The 18,225-nt window shown below is 48.7% G+C and overlaps 1 protein-coding gene across 2 annotated transcripts in view; it reads left to right on the top strand.

Annotated features, from left to right (window-relative positions):
- Wwc1 (WW and C2 domain containing 1) overlaps window positions 1–18,225 on the top strand; it is a 151,371-nt gene that overhangs the window by 89,927 nt on the left and 43,219 nt on the right. For both annotated transcript variants that reach the window (XM_028864297.2, XM_037201235.1), the window contains exons 4-9: window positions 226–302; window positions 1,466–1,545; window positions 8,135–8,264; window positions 10,595–10,741; window positions 12,121–12,194; window positions 16,794–17,036. In XM_028864297.2, the coding sequence (XP_028720130.1) occupies window positions 226–302; window positions 1,466–1,545; window positions 8,135–8,264; window positions 10,595–10,741; window positions 12,121–12,194; window positions 16,794–17,036 (751 nt within the window). The remainder of the gene's footprint in view (window positions 1–225; window positions 303–1,465; window positions 1,546–8,134; window positions 8,265–10,594; window positions 10,742–12,120; window positions 12,195–16,793; window positions 17,037–18,225) is intronic.

Genomic DNA, 18,225 nt, shown 5'->3' with positions numbered 1-18,225 from the left:
CTGAGCCAACACTATCACTTCTGCACACATGCACTGTCCCTTGGAGTTAGAGACCTGACCATGTCATCTGCGTTTCCTGTGTCCCACATTTAACACCCCCCCCCTTTGTTGGATAGGTAGGCTGTTCACGTTTGTGGTCCTTTCTCTCTGGGTTCATCTAGATGACTCAGTAAGCCAACTTGGCCGTGCTTCCTCAACTGAGATTCTCTTCTTTCTTCCCTGCAGTGGTCTCTGGGTCGTCATCCAGCTCAAAGTATGACCCTGAGATCCTGAAAGCTGAGATCGCCACTGCAAAATCCCGGGTAAGGATCTTCACAGCGTCCTCGCTGACCATTAACTAGCCAGCCCTCCAGGCCATGGCAGCCAGGGCTGACAAGGCCCCTGGGGTAATAGTAGCGGTGGTTGTTGTATTAACAATGGTGCCACAGTTGCCATATACAGGCATTGACCTTGTGCCTGGTGTAGTGTTGGGCACGTCCGTCGTCCCTTGGAAGTAACTGTTGCCGTCTCCTGCACTTTAAAGATGAACAAGCAGAGACCAAGAACCTTGCCTGAGGAAACAAGAGTCCTCAGTGGAGATCTGAGTTTGGTGGCCTCTTCCTCCTCCTGGCTGCTGCCCCACTCTGCATCATCTTCATTCCTGATGACTTTAGGAGGATACACGTCATTACCCCCATTTTACTGAAATAGAAAACTGAGGCAGAGTGGTTAAGTGGCTCACTCACGGCACACCGGGTATTTTGAGCACTGGTTCTGAATAATTTCCACATACGAAAGCATAACTAGGGGAAGTGGCCTGAGGCAGGATGGAATACTTGGAACTAATAAGCTGGTGTGCCATGTCTGAGGGGCTAAAGTTTTTCAGCTCTAGTAGGTTGCGCCCACACTAGCATGTGAGCCCCATGTTTCTAGATGTCAGGTACTTTTGGAAAGAGCAGTATATGGAGGTTTAGTACATGAAGTCTCTTAGACCTTAATTAGTAGCTCTCATTGAAAGGCTTCCAGCACTCTGGAGGCCACACAAGGCCTGCAAGTGGGATCTGGCTTTTGGTGATGTCTTGCCTCTCACCTCCATGCAAAGGGCTCTCCAACCCATCACCAGCTTTAAGCTGTGTGTGACCCAGGTAGTTACTGTCATCCTCATCCATCACAACAAGCAAGAAAAGGTGAGAAGGGGTCAGTGGTGCAAGAGAGTTCCCATAGCTAAGAAGTGGGGAGGTCTGACCATCAGTCAGTGTCTGATTACTTCCTGTTTCCCTGGTGTGGAGACTGGGTGGCAGCACCCAAGGGACACTGACTGAGATGCTGACTCCCAGGCCCACCTCGGTGAAGGGAGGGTGCCCAGGGGTGTGGGTGGCTCCTTATGCAGTAGCAGTACAGTCAAGGGCTTCTGGGCCCCCCTTCCCAGCCTACAGCTCCACATCCGCCTCTGACTTCATCCTCTGTGTGGTCCTCTGCCATCCAGGTCAACAAGTTGAAGAGAGAGATGGTCCACCTTCAGCACGAGCTACAGTTCAAAGAGCGTGGCTTTCAGACCCTGAAGAAGTAAGTCTGTCCTGCAGTAGAGAGCATGGGGCAGTCTCCACCCAGGCTCCCACCCTGCTCTCTCTGCCCCTCTCCTCTTCAGTCCTTCCCACAATGCACTTCTCACAATTCTATTTCACTTCTTTTCCACTGGCATTCACCGAAGATGCCATCACCCAAGGGTGGGGGTAAATAGTCATTTCAAACACGGAGCTGTTGCCGTCCTCTGAACTTCTAAGCCCATTAAGGTCAGCCGGGTCTTTCTGCCCAGGCCTAAAAGCAGGTGTTAAGCATTTCTGTGCACGCCCAGCTCTGCTGATGGGCTGCTAGACTGACAGGCACAGACAGAGCAAACCCTTTGGCTCCATGGCCCCTAAAGTGAGCCGCCACTTCAGCGCTACCCCATTGCGGAACTAGAAACCTCTTCCGGCATTGAACACATTCCTAGAAAGTTGTGCACCTGACTATGTGCAGAGTCCCCCGTGGGTGACAGAAAGAGCTTCCACACTAAACAGAGAGATGTCCTTTTCATTTGCAGAAGAAGTGGGCTAACGGCTAAGTCAGGGGTACGGCTTGTTTCCTGTGCGCTGTGTTAACTGTTGCGATGTTGACCGTGGCCGTGAAGATTTGTGGAGCCCTTGCTGTATGCCAGGAAACGTCTTCAAGTGTTCCTGTATGAGGACGTTCATCTGATCCTTGTGGCAATCCCAAAGGAATGGGTTTTTTGTTTTGATTTGAGCTATAACCCCATTATATAGATGAAGAAACTGAGTTGTATGCTAAATATCAGCTTATTGTTATAATTAGACACATGTAACAGAGACTTTTATCCTGTTTGGGGTGTTGTTTGTTTGTTTTTGTTTTTTGAGATAGGGTCTCATTCTTGAGCTCAGGTTGGCATCAGACTCATAGGCATCCCACTGCCTCAGGCTCTCAAGAACTAGAATTAGATGGGTGTGCTACCTACCACTCCTTGTTTAACTAAGTTGTGTTCAGTCTCTCTAGTGGCTCCTGGTGTTGAGGGCTTTTACTCTTTTTTGGGGGGCCCACCACCCAGCTCCCAAATAAATCACACACAGAGGCTTATTATTACTTATGAATGCCCGGCCTTAGCTTGACTTAGTTTCTAGCTAGCTTTCCTTAACTTAACTTGATCCCATCCACCTTTTGCCTCTGGGCTTTTCCTTTTCTCTAACTTCTGCAAATCCTACTCTTTCTCCATGGCTTGCTGTGTAGCTGGGTGGCTGGTCCCTGGAGTCCTCCTCCTATTCTGGCTCCTAGATCCCTCCTTCCCAGATTTCTCCTTGTATTATTTCTCTCTGCCTGCCAGCCCCGCCTATCCTTCCTCCTGCCTCACTATTGGCCATTCAGCTCTTTATTAGACCATCAGGTTTTTTTAGACAGGCACAGTAACACAGCTTCACAGAGTTAAACAAATGCAACATAAACAAAGTAACACACCTTAAAATAATGTTCCCTAACAGGCTCCCTTGGTGATCATTACATGGGTAGCCTAGCAACCCTCACAGAAACACCAGGCAGGTTACCAGGATTCTTAGCTCCAAGGGACTTCTAGTCTTGCGGAGGCTGTGCCTGTGTGGACAGCTGTTCTGAAAGTCATTTGCTTTCTCTTCCACCCCAAGCCCAACCTATACCATTTCATTATCCACCCCCACCCCCAAGTCTATCTGCATCATTCATTGAGTACCATATCCTGCCCTGGGACCTATCAGCGAGTCCTGCCATAACTATAGATCAAAGCGTTATGTGGGTGACATATAGTTATGGATGTAACCCCTAGGTGAGGGCAGTGGTTGCCACTGATGCTCCTCATCCTTCCCTTTCTCTTATTAAGAGTTTCTCTATTATATACCTCTGTCTGTCCTGGAACTCATTATGTAGACCAGGCTGGCCTCGAACTCACAGATCCACCTGCCTGTGCCTTCCCGGTGCTGGGATCAAAGGCGTGTGCCAGCATGTTCTCCTTTACCTGCCCTTGTCCCATAAGCCCTCTCACCACCTGAGGGAGCCTCCAGGAATCCAGCACAACAGAGGAGATGAGCAAGTGTGAGCGGAGGATGGTGGCACACACCTGCATTCCCAGCACTTGCTGGGTTGAGGCAGGAGGGTGAAGAGTTCAACGCCAGGTTGGGCTACACAGCAAGACCTGTCTCAAAATCAAACAACGGCAACAAAAGGAAATATAACCTGCTGGAGGGGTAGCTCAATGGGGAGCGCTTCCTAGCATTCCCAAGGCCTAAGTCGCCGGTTGTCATGCTTTGGGGTCACCTCGGACCATCTGCATGTCAGATATTGACATTACAATTCATAACAGTAGCAAAATTACAGTTATGAAGTAGCAAGAATTCTGCCGGCCACAGGAATATATCATAAGAACTCAGCTGGTTATGGCAAAGTCACTACCTGGAGGGATCAGGGAATTCCTCCAGAGGAAGCCAAATTCCAAGGAGCTTTTGGTGTTATTTGACTTGTTATATATCAGCTGTCTTCTGTTACGAAAATCATGTGTGCCTTCATAGTTTTCCCAATTGACTTTTTCCTAAGAAGTAGCAAGAACATAATTTTTATGGTAGGGGGAATCACCACAACATGAGAAACTGTATTAAAAGGTCACAGCATTAGGAAGATTGAGAACCACTGCCTTAAATTCAACCCCTATTTCTGACGGGGGAGTGGGAGGGGGGAGGGATTTGCAAATATGGCCCTATATTAGATTCTAAATTGTGTGGAATGTTTTTCTTTTTTAATTTAAAATTTTGGCTTTTATATCTTTTTATATGCCTTTATGTCTGTAATTTACATACGTATACATGTCAATCATATCCTTCAAGCCAGATTCTAACTTCGTTCCAGCTAGGGGCTATGCTTTCTGCTCCTTAGTAATTTTTAGTGAGCATCGGAGACAATTCAGGGCAGTAGTGTGAGCACAGACATTCCTAATTTGACCTGTGTGCAGCTCCGGAAGCTTGGAAGCATAGTTTAAGGCTGCTCTTTCCCCACCTCAAGAGCGCTACTTAAAATACTTCCTATTACTCCCCACAAACCTGTTTTACCACATTGTCACCCTGCAGCAGCATTGGAAATCTTGTCCTTTGGTAAGCTGACAATGCAAATCCTACCAACAACACTCCCCGCCCCTCCCCTTTTCCTCCCAGTTTGATTGCTGGCCCAGGTAGACTCCTTTGCAGCCCTGGCTGCTCACAGTCCTCAGCTAGAAGCAGCAGACTCCCAGTCTAGGGTGGAGAACGATATCAGCTCTAACACACACCCTGGCAGCAGGCCTAGGTTCAAATCCCAGGTACCTGGGACCTTAGAAAAATAACCTAACCCTTCTAAGTTTTGATATCTTCATCTGAAAAGTCCATGGTTGTCAAGACTGAGCTAGAAAAATCCCTGTCTAGGATGTAGCAGAGCCTGGCACAGATTAGGACCTCACACATGCTGGACATGTGTTCTAGCCATTGAGAGGCATCTAGTCTTTGTCTTGTGACTTGTTTTTTGTTTGTTTTGGGTTTTTTTTTAGGGAGGGGTGATACCCAAGAATTGAACCCCACTAATGATAAGCACACAGTCTGTTCCCCAAGCTACACCTCCAGTCTAGAACTGTTGGATTAATATCAATTATTATTGAGCTGCTTGGAGATTTATTGGATTTTGAAGTTCACATCTCAGTCCCTCTCTAGATACCACCTCAGATAACCCTCTCCCCAGACCCAAAAAGTATGTGGCCCGGTCAGGCTCCCTTGGAATTGCTTTTGTTCAAGGTCTAGTGAGACATGACTCAGGCATTCCCGTAGCCTCCCACGTTTGGAGAACCTGGGAGTGGTGAACCTCATTCCTCAGGGAGTTTCCAGAGGACTTGGACAACATGTCTCGACCACTGTTAGGGACTGACATACAGTTCTTCCGCTCCCCCAAGAGCTTATGTGTTTGCCTCCATGATGGCAGTGATACCAGCCAAGAGCTGTTGAGCAGCTATGTCTACGAATCCATGAGCTCGTAGTGATTGATTCAGCAACAGGAGTTTTCTGCTTTGTTTTGTGTAAATAAAAAAAGGGAGTGGGGGGGGCGGAGGGAAGGTTAATGAAGACTGAAAGAAACCTCTTAAGGACAATGAAAAAGAAAAATCAAAACCAAAGTGTGGGGCTTTGGCCTGCAGCTTGACCCCTTGTGAGCAGGAGGGAGTTGAGACTTAGGCTATTCCTTTGACAGGGGACGGGCATGGCAGGGGCTTCTTTCTGCACTCCACAGAGCCCCTGTGCCAGAACTGTCTGGACAAGACGGGATGAACCAGCTATTGTCAGAGGCTGTGTCCGGCTTCTGAGGCTACTGAGCAAGAGAGTCCCCAAAGGCCCGAAATGGCAGCTGCATCATTTGAAAATCCTAAAACAGGTCTCCCCACCACCCAGCACACACAGCTTTTCCTTCCTTTTACCCTCCACCCCCAAAAGACTATTTTACTGCGTATATAATGGTGACCCCTTGTTCTCCCCCACCCCCTCGCTCGAGCCGGATCCCAAGTATCCCCTCTCAGAGCTTCTCTCTGCAGCCCAGTTCCAGAGCCAGGGTTGCCAAGGGCCTGGAGAAATCAGGTAAAGCTCTCTGCAGCCCAGCACGCAAACAGCTCTGTCCATCTTCTGGAGATGCAAAGCCATTCTTGCCCTGTTGGCAGAGGAGAGCTCTGCCCAGCCTTCAGACCTGTGGAAGCATACGGCTCTCCCCTGCCCGCACAACCCCCTGGTAGCTTGGGCCGGGGTTCCTCCCATCCTACCCGAACTCTGGGGATGCTTCTCTGGAATATCACCCCCAGAATTCTGGAGCAATGGGAACGTTTTCAGGCTAAATCTGAGACAGATCTTAGCCAACCTGGCCTGGGCCTAAGTCCTGGAAAGGATAGATCGGCTATGTTTAGTGGGAGACACAATTGGGGCTTTGTTTGGTGTCCATAGAAGCTGAAGTAACCGCAGGGGGCAGCTGTGTGGGGACCCCTCCCTATTGCCCTCTCCCCAACTCCGGAGCCGTGAGGCCAGGGTGGAAACCTGCTTTCCTCCTTCCCAAGTGATTTCCCACCCGGGCTATTTTTAGCACTGGACAGTTTGGGCTGTAGCAGGAAGCCAGAGAGGAATGCCTGTGAGGGCTTCTGATCCTGGAATAATGGGTTTGTGGTGTTCCCTTGACTGTTAAACTTCCCTTCCTCCGCCCTCCGCTGAAGCCTCAGGCCAGCCTTTGATGAAAGCATCAAGTGTATCTGCTCTCAGAACCTTCTCCACCCCTCGGCCATCTCTGGTGCCTTAAGTCACAGCTCAGTGGCAGAGTGCTTGCCACCCCTGTGTGCAGCCTTGGATGTGATCTGAGCACCGCTAAAGGAGAGCAGGAGACACTCAGCTTTTCTCTTTTAACCTTTCATCAATACAGACCTATACGTCGAGCCCGGATCAGCCAATAATCTCCAGGCTAGAGGTGCTTAATCCCTTACATGTGTACACCACCTCCCAGTTCTCCATAGGACTTAAATCCCATTTGACGGTGAGAACAAACCGTGAGCAGGGCCAGGCAGATGCCACCGTCTAGGCCTCTTTAGAACACCGAGGTGCAGCGTGTGCTCGGGAGCCATGTCCGAGGCTGCACTGCAGATCGGTGTAACAGCCGAGTCTGTTCTTCTTCTCGCCTTGCCCTCGTCGTGGCCCTGTAATTCTGCACGCGTTTACTGCCAACAGGGTTCTCGGCGTGAGATGGCTCACCAGGGAAAAGTGATTGCCAAGCAAGGTACAGCCTGAGTTCACCCCCAGAAACCACACAAAGACGAAAGGGGAGAGCTCCCCCAAAGTCAGACACAGTGGTTCTCCACCTACAGTGATTCCGGGCCATGTATTTGGATAATATCTGGGAACTTTCTCTCTCTCTCTCTCTCTCTCTCTCTCTCTCTCTCTCTCTCTCTCTCTCTCTTTCTTTCTTTTTGAGACTATGTAGCCTTGGCTGACCTGAAACTCACAGAGATCCGCCTGCCTCTGCCTCCCAAGTGCTGGGATTTAAAGGCGTGCACCACCACACCTAGCAGGAAATCGTCACAACTCAAGCCTGGGGTATTATTAACATTTTGTGAATTAGTTCCAGGGACACTGCTAAGCAGCCTGTGACGGACAGGAGACACATCATCTCTTCACCCTCAACAACTCCCCCCCAGTCTATGCCAGATTCTAATACCATTCATGTCCAGCTCTGTTCTCCAGGGTACCACAGTTAAAACGACTCTGATGCTGCTTCATCAAGTCTAAGTTACCAACACAAGTGAAGTTGCTGAGCTCTTGGAGACATGTTATAGGGAGCCTCCTCCCCAGCCTGGAGGACTCAGGGAGGGGTTGGAGAAGATGGCCAGTAAGAGCTCATACTTAGAAGAGCCCAACTCTAAGAACCATGCTGCCCCTCCATTCTGCCGCCACACACACCTGCACTTTGACAAGATCCTTCTCCGCCTTCTTCCCCAAGCAGAGCCTGGAGATGGCTGTGCAGAATGGAGAGAGGAGACTTGAGAGCCCCTGCTTTCCCTGTGTCCCCGCCTCTCTGATCTCTCTCATTTCCTGACCCCTAGAATTGACAAGAAAATGTCCGATGCCCAGGGTGGCTACAAACTGGATGAGGCCCAGGCTGTGCTGAGGGAAACCAAAGCCATCAAGAAAGCCATCACCTGCGGAGAAAAAGAGAAGCAAGACCTGATCAAGGTGATGAGGACCCCCGGGGATGCGGGCCCCTGGTACCCTGTGATGAGGGCCCCCAGGGATGCGGACTTCTGGTGCCCTGTGTATAAGGACTTCATACCGGCTACTTTCACATACCACATCAACCACTTAGTTCTCATTACAGGATGAGTTTCCCTAGTCCAGACATCTTTTGAGTATTAACATGATACTGCCATGGAAAAGTCTGTACCTGACTTTGTGTGGCAGGCACAGACACAAGACACAGTGTGGGTGCATCAAAAATATCAAGACACCTTTGGGCTGTGAGCATAAAATATACATGAAACATCAATTTTGTGTTTAGACTTTGGTCCCACCCCTAGAATAACTTATTACATAATGCCAATAGTCCAAAATTAAAGGAAAGATTCACAGGTATTTTGAATAAGATATACTTACCCTCTACCAGGCTTCTTGAGATTGCCCCTCCACCACCCCCACCCCGCCCCCTTACAAGGGAGAGAGAGAATGGAGGCTCAGAAGCTCTGAGGGACTTGCCTGAGGCCACACAGTCACTGCCAGTGGCAAAGCTGGAATGAAGCTTTGCCTGACTGTACTATCAAAGCCAGACCTCTACCACTAGCTCTCACCACCCAGCTTGGTTTTTGTTTGTTTATTGTTTTTTCTTAAAGGTTTATTTACTATGTACACAGTGTTCTGCCTGCACAATAGAAGAGGGCACCAGATCTCATTACAGATGGTTGTGAGCCACCATGTGGCTTCTGAGAATTGAACTCAGGACCCCTGGAAGAGCTGCCAATGCTCTTAACCCCTGAACCACCTCTCCAGCCCCCTCCAGCTTGTTTTTGAAGGGACCAAATGATGGAGCCATTTAACCTGAACATGACAGTGTCTGTCTGTCTCCTGTGTCCTCTGTGCTGGGAACTGAACCACGGAGGCCAGTTCTACAACCTGGTGATGGGGCTAAGTGCTTTGCATGCCTAGCTCCGGTTATCTCCATTCTTCAGCTAAAGACAGTCTGGCTCAGACAGGAAGTGGCAGCGCCATCAGTCAGACCCTAGAACATGTGATTCCTAAGCCCATTGCTTCACCCCTGAATATAATCCCCACCCAGACCCACCTAGCCCTGAAGACACCTTCCCATCACTTCACATCAGGAGTCCAAGACTCAGAATTGCCATGGCTAGCTTTGAGAGGAAACTTTGGCAAACAAGAGGACTGTGGCCCAGTGAGCACAGGGTTGCTTGTGGATAGCTAAGGGATCCACACCGAGCTCTGAGCTGTTACTTCCAGCTTCTCATTGGTACAGTGAAGAGGATCAAAAGATTCCCTAGAGAGCTTGGTCGATGCCGTAAAACTGCAGTGAAGCTGGGCTGCTGAGGGTTGCCTGTCACGTGGCATTGTCTTTTAATTGATTACACCTGTAACTGACACGCATGTAAAGTAATTGTCTTAGTTGCGGTTACAATTGCTGTGATGAAACGGCATTACCAAAAGCAAGTTGGGGAGGAAAGGGTTTATTTGGCTTACACTTCCACCGCGAGTCCACCACTGAAGGAAGTCAGGGCAGGAACTCAAACAGGGCAGGAACCTGGAGGCAGGAGCTGATGCAGAGGCCATGGAGGGGTGCTGCTTACTGGCTTGATCCTCCTGCCATTCTCAGCTTGCTTTTTCTTTTTTTGGTATGAGTACTCTATCTGCATGTATGCCTACATGCCAGAAGAGAGCATCAGTTTCCATTACAGATGGTTGTGAGCCACCATGTGGGTGCCTGGGAATTGAACTCAGGGCCTCTGGAAGAGCTACCAATGGTCTTAACCGCTAAGCTATCCCTCCAGCCCTCAGCCTGCTTTCTTATAGAACCCAGGACCACCAACCTAGGAGTGGCACCACCCTCGATGAGCTGGGCCCTCCCCCCATCAATCACCAGTTAAGAAGATAGTCCGTAGGCTTGCCTTCTGGAGGCATCTCAGTTAAGGTTCCTTCCTCTCAGGCATCAAATTGACATAAAACGAGCCAGCACGGTAAAACCTGGAATTTTCCCACTTCACAGAGAAGTAGGTAGATGCGTAGGGAAGGTAATCAGCTAGCTCAGAGCGAGAAGTCAGCTCTAACACAGTGAGAAAGAAACAGCAAGACTTCTACCTCAGGGGCCTGGAGAGATGGCTCAGCTGTTAAGAGCACCGACTGTTCTTCCACAGGACCCAGGTTCAATTGCCAGCACTCACATGGTGGCGATACAACCATCTGTATCTCCAGTCCCAGGGCATTCAATGCCCTTTTCTGGAGTTTGAGGGCACTGCCCATCAGTCACACCACTCACTGCTCCCTTACCCCTCCCTACACTGCAGAGCCTTGCCATGCTGAAGGATGGCTTCCGGACAGACAGAGGGTCTCACTCTGACTTATGGTCCAGCAGCAGCTCTCTGGAGAGTTCCGGCTTCCCGATGCCAAAGCAGTTCCTGGACGTGAGCTCACAGACGGACATCTCTGGGAGTGTGAGTAGGCGTGCGTGTTGGGGGGGAGGGGCACCTGGGAGGTCGCCCTAGCAAGGGTAGCTGTCTATCCTTCATCACCCGAGGAGCTGGTCCATGGCTGTGAACTCAGCCCTGTGGAGCTCAGCTGGCCCCAGATGTGATGTGAAGAGAAAAGGCCAGGGCTGGGGATTCCACCATCCTAAGTACTGCCCAGCCAAGAGCTTATGCCTCTAGACCCTGCACACAATCTGTTTTTAATGTGGAAGGGCCTTCCTCTCATGTCCTTCACACTGTTTTGTAGCGCCATTCTGGGTTTCTTTGACCATCTGGAAAGCAGAGTGTATTTCTCTCATTATTCCCCACACAATGCTTACCGCTCTCAGACAGCTGCTGACTCTGGGTGCCAAGGTTCAGCCTGGTCCCAGTCGTGGGTAGTGAAAACGCTGCCAGTCACGAAGGTGGCCGAGTAGGACCAGCTCACAGCGAGTGTGATCTCCAGAGAGCCTTTGCTCCCCGGGAGCACAGAACACGGGGTGACTCTGCCTCCTAGTCTCTGCTGGCTAAATGCTGTCCCCGGCTGATCTCTGTAGCTCTTCTCCCACTGGTGAGGGGACACTCTGTCCGAGTGAGGTCCCGTGAGTCTGAAGTGTCTTGTTTCTGACAGGCAAGTGCAGAAACAGGCTATTCCCCGCTTCCCTGTCCCAGTCGTTCACCCTGCCGCAAGCTCCCTGAAAGTCAGACTAGGTGTGCTTTCTACGTTCTAGGACTTTCCTGATTGTACAGGGCTTCTGTCCTCACTGTAGCTCTGAGTTTTGGGCTGAGGCTCTGCCTGTGTGCCCTGGTTGGTTACTGTGTATTATTTGCTTCTACCCCCCTCACCTGAGGTCGGTGTTTTGGCCCTTGGCTGTTTTTGTTTTTTGTTTTTTGTGGCTGTAAGATGGTATCGTGGGCCTCTTGGTTCCTTTTTCTTTCTTTCTTTTTTTTTTTTTTTTTTTTTTTTTTGCCTTTTCAAGACAGGGTTTCTCTGTGTAGCTTTGGAGCCTGTCCTGGATCTCACTCTGTAGACCAGGCTGGCCTCGAACTCACAGAGATCCGCCTGCCTCTGCCTCTCGAGTGCTGGGATTAAAGGTGTGTGCCACCACTACCCGGCGCCTCTTAGTTTCTTTTCCCAAAATACTTAAGCATATGAGTTTGAGACCATTTTTATGGCCCAAAGGAAGAGAAGTATTTTTGTTTACCCATCTTCCCCACAGTCCACACAGCCAGCCCAATGACTGGGGATATTCTCGGCTCTGCCCACGTAAGCTGTCAAGTCTCCCGTGAGCTATTGAAACCTTGCTCAGCATTGGCCTCACTGTGGTAACCGGGTAATTCCCGTCTGTTCTTATCTCGTCCTCTAGTTCAGCACCAGCAGCAACAATCAGTTGGCCGAGAAGGTCAGGTTGCGCTTGCGGTATGAAGAGGCTAAGAGACGGTAAGTCAAGGCCGGAGCTGGGAAAGGTCACAGTCATAACTCCCAGTCACAGTAGGGCCCTGTAGGCATGCCTCTTGTTTAATCTTCACATAGATTATAAAGATCGTTATATGTTAATCCTCCTGAATTCAGAGAGGAAATGACTGGCCCAGGACACTGTGCTGGACAGAGTTGAACTATGTTTGAACCCAGGTCTGTTTAACTTCACATCCTAGTCATTTTTCTATTTACCTGGCTTGGATTCCGTAGTCAACGCTTTCTGATGTTCTTGGAATCAGTTTGGTTTGAAGGAGCAGTAACTTTGTTTGACTTGGCTCAGCCACAAGCTAAAGACGACTATGGACATTTCTCACTTCACCAAGAAAATGCTATTGATGATAGTTTTTGGTTGTTGAACTGGGGATTGAACCCAGGGCCCTGTGCATGCCAAGCAAGTGCAACAGCTGTGTCTCCAACTGTATCTCTGGGTGTGTTGTTGTAACTTGTTTGTTTTTAGACAAGGTTTCTCCACGTTATCAAGGCTGGCTGGCCGGCCTTGAACTGATCTGTAGTTTAGGCTTTTTAAGCTTTGGGGATTCAAGGTGGGGTCCTGGGGATTGAATCCGGGGCCTTGCACTTGGTGGGCACTTATAGTCTACTCATGAGCTAAGACTCCCATCTGACTTATTGTTATTATGTGTCTATGATACATAATCATATGTGTGCAGGGACAGTGTAGGGAGGAACACATCACTGTGCACACATCAGAGGACAACTTTGCAGAGTCTGTTCATTCCTCCCACACTTACGTGGGCTCCAGGGATTAAATCCATGTCTCTGAGTGGCAATTGCCTTTACCTGCTGAGCAATCCAACCAGCCCCACAGATGTTCTTGTGAATGAAAATGAACTTAATTATGAAATCAACCTTAAAAATCCTGAAGTAGCACCTCCTGCTTCAATAGCGGGTGCTTTTCAGCAGCTTGGGCTCCAGGGATTCAGATGTTCTGTGGCTACACAGACTCGTAAGCAGTTGGGGTTTACCACCACAATGATAGCATAATAAAGCCGGTGTTCCTGCAGCATTTGTGGGAAAGCGTAAAAAGATTATGTGTGCACTTATAGGCTTATCTAATTTTAAAACTTTCCACAGGGCCGAGGAGATGGCTCACTGGGTCAGGGCACTTGCTAACAAGCCTGACAACCTGAGTTCGATCCCGGGGGTTCATATGGTTAAAAGAGAGATCTGACTCCAGCAAATTACTCTCTGGCCTCCACACACATAGCTGCATAAACAAACAAACACAGAAATGTGATAACTTAAGAAAATAAAACAATGCGGAGTCCCTATCTTATTATCTCTCCGTGAGAGGGTGGGGCTGTCCCATGGCTTTCCCAGGTGAAGTTAGAATTTGAACCCCAGATGTTCCGGCTTTGAGTTCATGGTATTCTTTCTACATAATGTGCCGGCGTCATGGGGAAAGAACCGACCAGTCATTTTGGTGGTGACTAAACTTGGTGACATCCATCCATTGCTTTCTAGACCAACTTGCCGGTCCGGGAAGCTTCTCAGTGGAGCCAGCTAGGATGTAGAGGTGCCCAGCCTGAAGCTCTGCCAATTCCCAGTGAGCTGCACAGCTCTTTACGATAGTGTCAGAAACTGAGCAGACGCAAAAGGAATTAAAGAAAAAGGAGCCGGGCGGTGGTGGTGCACACCTTTGATCCCAGCACTCGGGAGGCAGAGCCAGGCGGATCTCTGTGAGTTCGAGGTCAGCCTGGTCTCCAAAGCGAGTTCCAGGAAAGGCGCAAAGGTACACAGAGAAACCCTGTCTCTGAGAACAAAAAAAAAAAAAAAAAAAAAAAAAAAAAAAGAAAGAAAAAAAAAAAAAAAAAAAAAAAAAAAAAAAAAAGAAAGAAAAAAGAAAAGAAAGAAAGAAAAAGAAAAAAGAAAGAAAAAGGAATTCAGCAGGCAAACCCACCCCTCCCCCAGCAGAGGGACTTCTAAAGCTTCAGGCTCAGCTAGATCCAGGGTTCGGATAGCACGGCTTAAATGCAGTCTCATCTTCTCTGCCCTGCTCCGTGCCTTGCCCTCTGTGTTGGCTTCATCCTCAAGCAGGCTTTCCTAATCCAAACAGCAAGATGGATACCCAGCAGCAGGTCTACGCTTACCTACCTCCAGGTTTCGAACCTCAGCGGAAAGGCCACCTCTCTTTCTCAACAGATGGGTGTTTTACTGGGGGCTTTTGTTTATCTGACTTGGGGTTGGTGTGTAACTGGGTTCTCAATTTTTGAGACGGGGTCTTGCTATGACTCCCAGGCTGGTCTCAGAATCCTCCTCCTCCTGCTGCCACATCCTCCCAGGCTGTGTTCCCAATAGTCTTGACAAATACTGGGTCTGAGAGTCACTTGCATGTGTGACTGGTCTGTCATTGTTGTGGGGCCAGTAGAGGACAGGGGGATTACCACTCCCAGAAGATCCAGGCGTGAGTCATGTGCTCATGCTGGGATGGGGAGTGAGGTCAGCTCACCAAGTGACTTGAGGGTATATCATTTCCTGGGACAAGTTGGGATAATAACAAAGAAGGGATTGGATGATGGAAGGTGCAAAGAAAACTGTCTGTCCTGTGTGCACTATTTCAGCTCCCCCTAGGGGCTCAGCAAGACAGCAGCATTTGTGTATTTGTGCCTGTCATCCTTGATCTTCTGATCTCTTCCAACCTGTGCAATGCCTATCTTAGATAATCAGTCCTAGAGAGACTGTAGAGTGAGATTTCCCACCTGAGACTGAGACATCAAATGTCTCATTACAACTCAAAGCTAGATTTGGGAGAAAAGACAGCACTTTATGAGATGAGGAAACAGAGGGTACAGGTCGTAAAGGATGGAAGAGATGTAGCAGTCATTCATGGAAACCTCCTTGGTCAGCGCGTGCCAGGTTTTATCTCCTGTGCGTGTCTGAGGGAGGGACTAGTAGTTACATCTGATTCTCCCAAGGATGGATGACCTAAAGTTTAAAGTACAATAGCATGGGAAAGGCATCCTGGAAAGTACACCCAGGAAGACATCAGTCACTCCTCAGTGTCCTGCCTGTAGCTGAGTCCCACCAGAGCTTATCATCTCATTCTTCAAGCCTTTAAGCACTGGGGATCAGCAACCACAAACATATTTATCAATTGCTGTGTACATGAATGTGAAATTAAATAATTAACTCAGAATTTCTGCTAGGATCCTCCCTTGGTTGGGGAAAGAGCTAGATGGGTTTCTCTATAATAAAACTTTGGCTACATATCATAAGGCATCTCAAATCCAACACTATTTGGTAAAGAAAGTTTGGCCACATTTCATGTAAGTGAGTTGAAATGTCAAGTCCAGAGGTCTGGGCTCACAACAAGGACTGGCCACGTGTGGTGATTATTGATCTTGAGCGAGCCATTGGTGCCTGTCCAGTGAGATCAATAAGTCTTTTGTGTCTGCCCCTTAGGGATTCAGTAATACTAGGGCCCAAGACCTCAAAGCACTTTGCAGAGGCCAGATCCTAAAAGACAGTGGTGAGGTTGCTTTTTGGAGGTGTATAGAAATACTCACACAAGAATAATATCCAATGTCTGTAGAACGCTTGGCAATATATAGAGTTCTTTTGACAAATTTTTCATGTGGGGCTCGTAGGCTCTTTGGTTACCATCATTGTCTTTACCTTACAGCTGAGGATACTAGGTCTTAGAAAAGTTAAGTTTCAGGGATGCTGATTGCTTTCCATAATATTCAATAAGTACCTACAGTTGACCAGGCATTGTGCTAGAATATATTGATACCAAAATGATTTTTATAACAATAAAACCAAGGCCTTGTGTATGTGAAAGCAAAGAGCCTCTGAGTATACCCAGCCCCTCAAATGATTTTTCCCCCAAGAAATGATTCTTTCCATCATAAAAGTCAAGGCCAGAACTCCTACCTCAGGGTCTCTGAACCTCAACTTCATGACTGTTCTCACAGTACCATTACCACACTCGGAACTGAAAGCACACAGGTAGCCAACAGCTCAGTGATTCCCCTTGCTGATGACTCGGCACCATTCATACACGGCACACTGCATACGTCACCACTGGTTTTCATACCCACTCTGGAGGATAAGTAATTGCTTCCCTCGTCTCCAAGGCTCAGGACATTTTCCCAGTGTTACCTAACTGATTAGTGGTCCACCCAGTGATAGTAGTAGCATAGAAACATTGATTGAGGTCTTACTGTATGCCAAATACTATGCTGTGAGTGTGTGTGTGTGTGTGTGTGTGTGTGTGTGTGTGTGTGTATGTGTGTGTGTGTGTGCGCATGTATACAAAACCTTCAGCCACCATCCCAGGAGGGAGATCTTATAATTCTCTTCAGAGATATGAGCACCTCATCCAGGGTGTCCCAGAGCTCATGGTAAGACGCTGTTGCCTGCCATGGTGTCCAGTCTCTACGGCACCAGGCTGGGACCTGATCAAAAAGAAAGCAGTAACTGTCCAAGTCTGTTCTGAGGATGTCCTAGAACCTGGTACTTCATGTTTTTAGAAAGACCACCTGTTTCCCAGTTCCTACAACGCTATTGTTCGTCTATCATATTCACCTTCTCAACTCCTAGGATCGCCAACCTCAAAATCCAGCTGGCCAAACTTGACAGTGAGGCCTGGCCTGGGGTGCTAGACTCAGAGAGAGACCGACTGATCCTCATCAATGAGAAGGAGGAGTTGCTGAAGGAGATGCGTTTCATCAGCCCCCGGAAATGGACCCAGGGAGAGGTGGAGCAGCTGGAGATGGCCCGGAGGCGACTGGAAAAGGACCTGCAGGCAGCCCGGGACACTCAGAGCAAGGCGTTGACAGAGAGGTGGGTCTGGGGTGAAGAGATGTGTCCCATGGGCCCAGGGAAAAAGGAAAGCATGCCAATCTGATCCGGCAGCCCAGCAGGGGACAGGAGTTAGGGGTCATGGTGGGGATACCTGAGCAACCTGGTGAGCACCCACATTTAGTGATGTTAGCCTTCCAGAGTGCCACCTCAGAAATGATGACTTACATTTGTGTGCACCAGGACCCTGGTACTTCACATGGGAAGCTCCCAGAAGGGTGTCTGCTCGCTGAAGTTAAGCCCCATAGCACTTGATCACCCAGGATAGTGTTCTAGTGATTCTTGGTCTCTTATGTGATGGCAAATTCACAGGTTTCACACAGTGAGCCTTTCTGCTTTACAGACTAAGCTTGTACCTGGTATCGTGGGGAAAAATGAATCCCCTTGCTTATTCCTGCTCCCAAACACATACACACATTTGGAAATCACGGTGTGGGTGTTTGGGGCAAGGGATGTCTGGTGATGTTTTCTCTCTTATGTTAGACAGTCAGCCCTTGGGTTCCATATCCTGGAAACCAATCACAGATTGAAAATGTTGGAAGAGTAGATTAAAAACTAATAAGAGCCGGGCGGTGGTGGTGCACGCCTTTAATCCCAGCACTCAGGAGGCAGAGGCAGGCGGATCTCTGTGAGTTCAATGCCAACCTGGTCTACAGAAGAAGATCCAGGACAGGCACCCAAGCTACACAGAGAAACCCTGTCTCGGGAAAAAAAAAAAAATTAATGCTTACATTGTGTTAGGATGATATAGAGATAATTTAAGGCCTAAAGGAGGGCAGGTGAGAGAACTCAGTAGATAAAGGTGATTGCCACCAAGTCTGACAACCTGAGTTCAATCCCCAGGACCTACAGGGTGGAAGGAGAGGAAAAATTGGACACAAGTGTATACACACACACACACACTAAAATAATAATAAGTCATACAGGAGAATATGTATACAGATACTGCTTTATTTATATGCAGTCTTGAACATCTGAATGCTTTCTTGTCCATGGAGGTATCTGGAGTCGTTATCCAGACTTGTGCTATTCCCCCCCCCCACCGATTTCAGCACGTCCTGAGGGGCTGACATTTGAAGGCCAGTGGTACACACAGGGCTTGCTGACTGGAATGCTTGCAGGCCAAGCAGACGGTGGAAGCACTTGATGCTCCCCCCCCAGCTGTAGACCT

Source organism: Peromyscus leucopus, chromosome 8b, assembly GCF_004664715.2.
Source record: "Peromyscus leucopus breed LL Stock chromosome 8b, UCI_PerLeu_2.1, whole genome shotgun sequence".
NCBI lineage: Eukaryota > Metazoa > Chordata > Mammalia > Rodentia > Cricetidae > Peromyscus > Peromyscus leucopus.
Note: the sequence above shows the minus strand (reverse complement) of the source record. Positions and strands in the feature narration are given on the sequence as shown.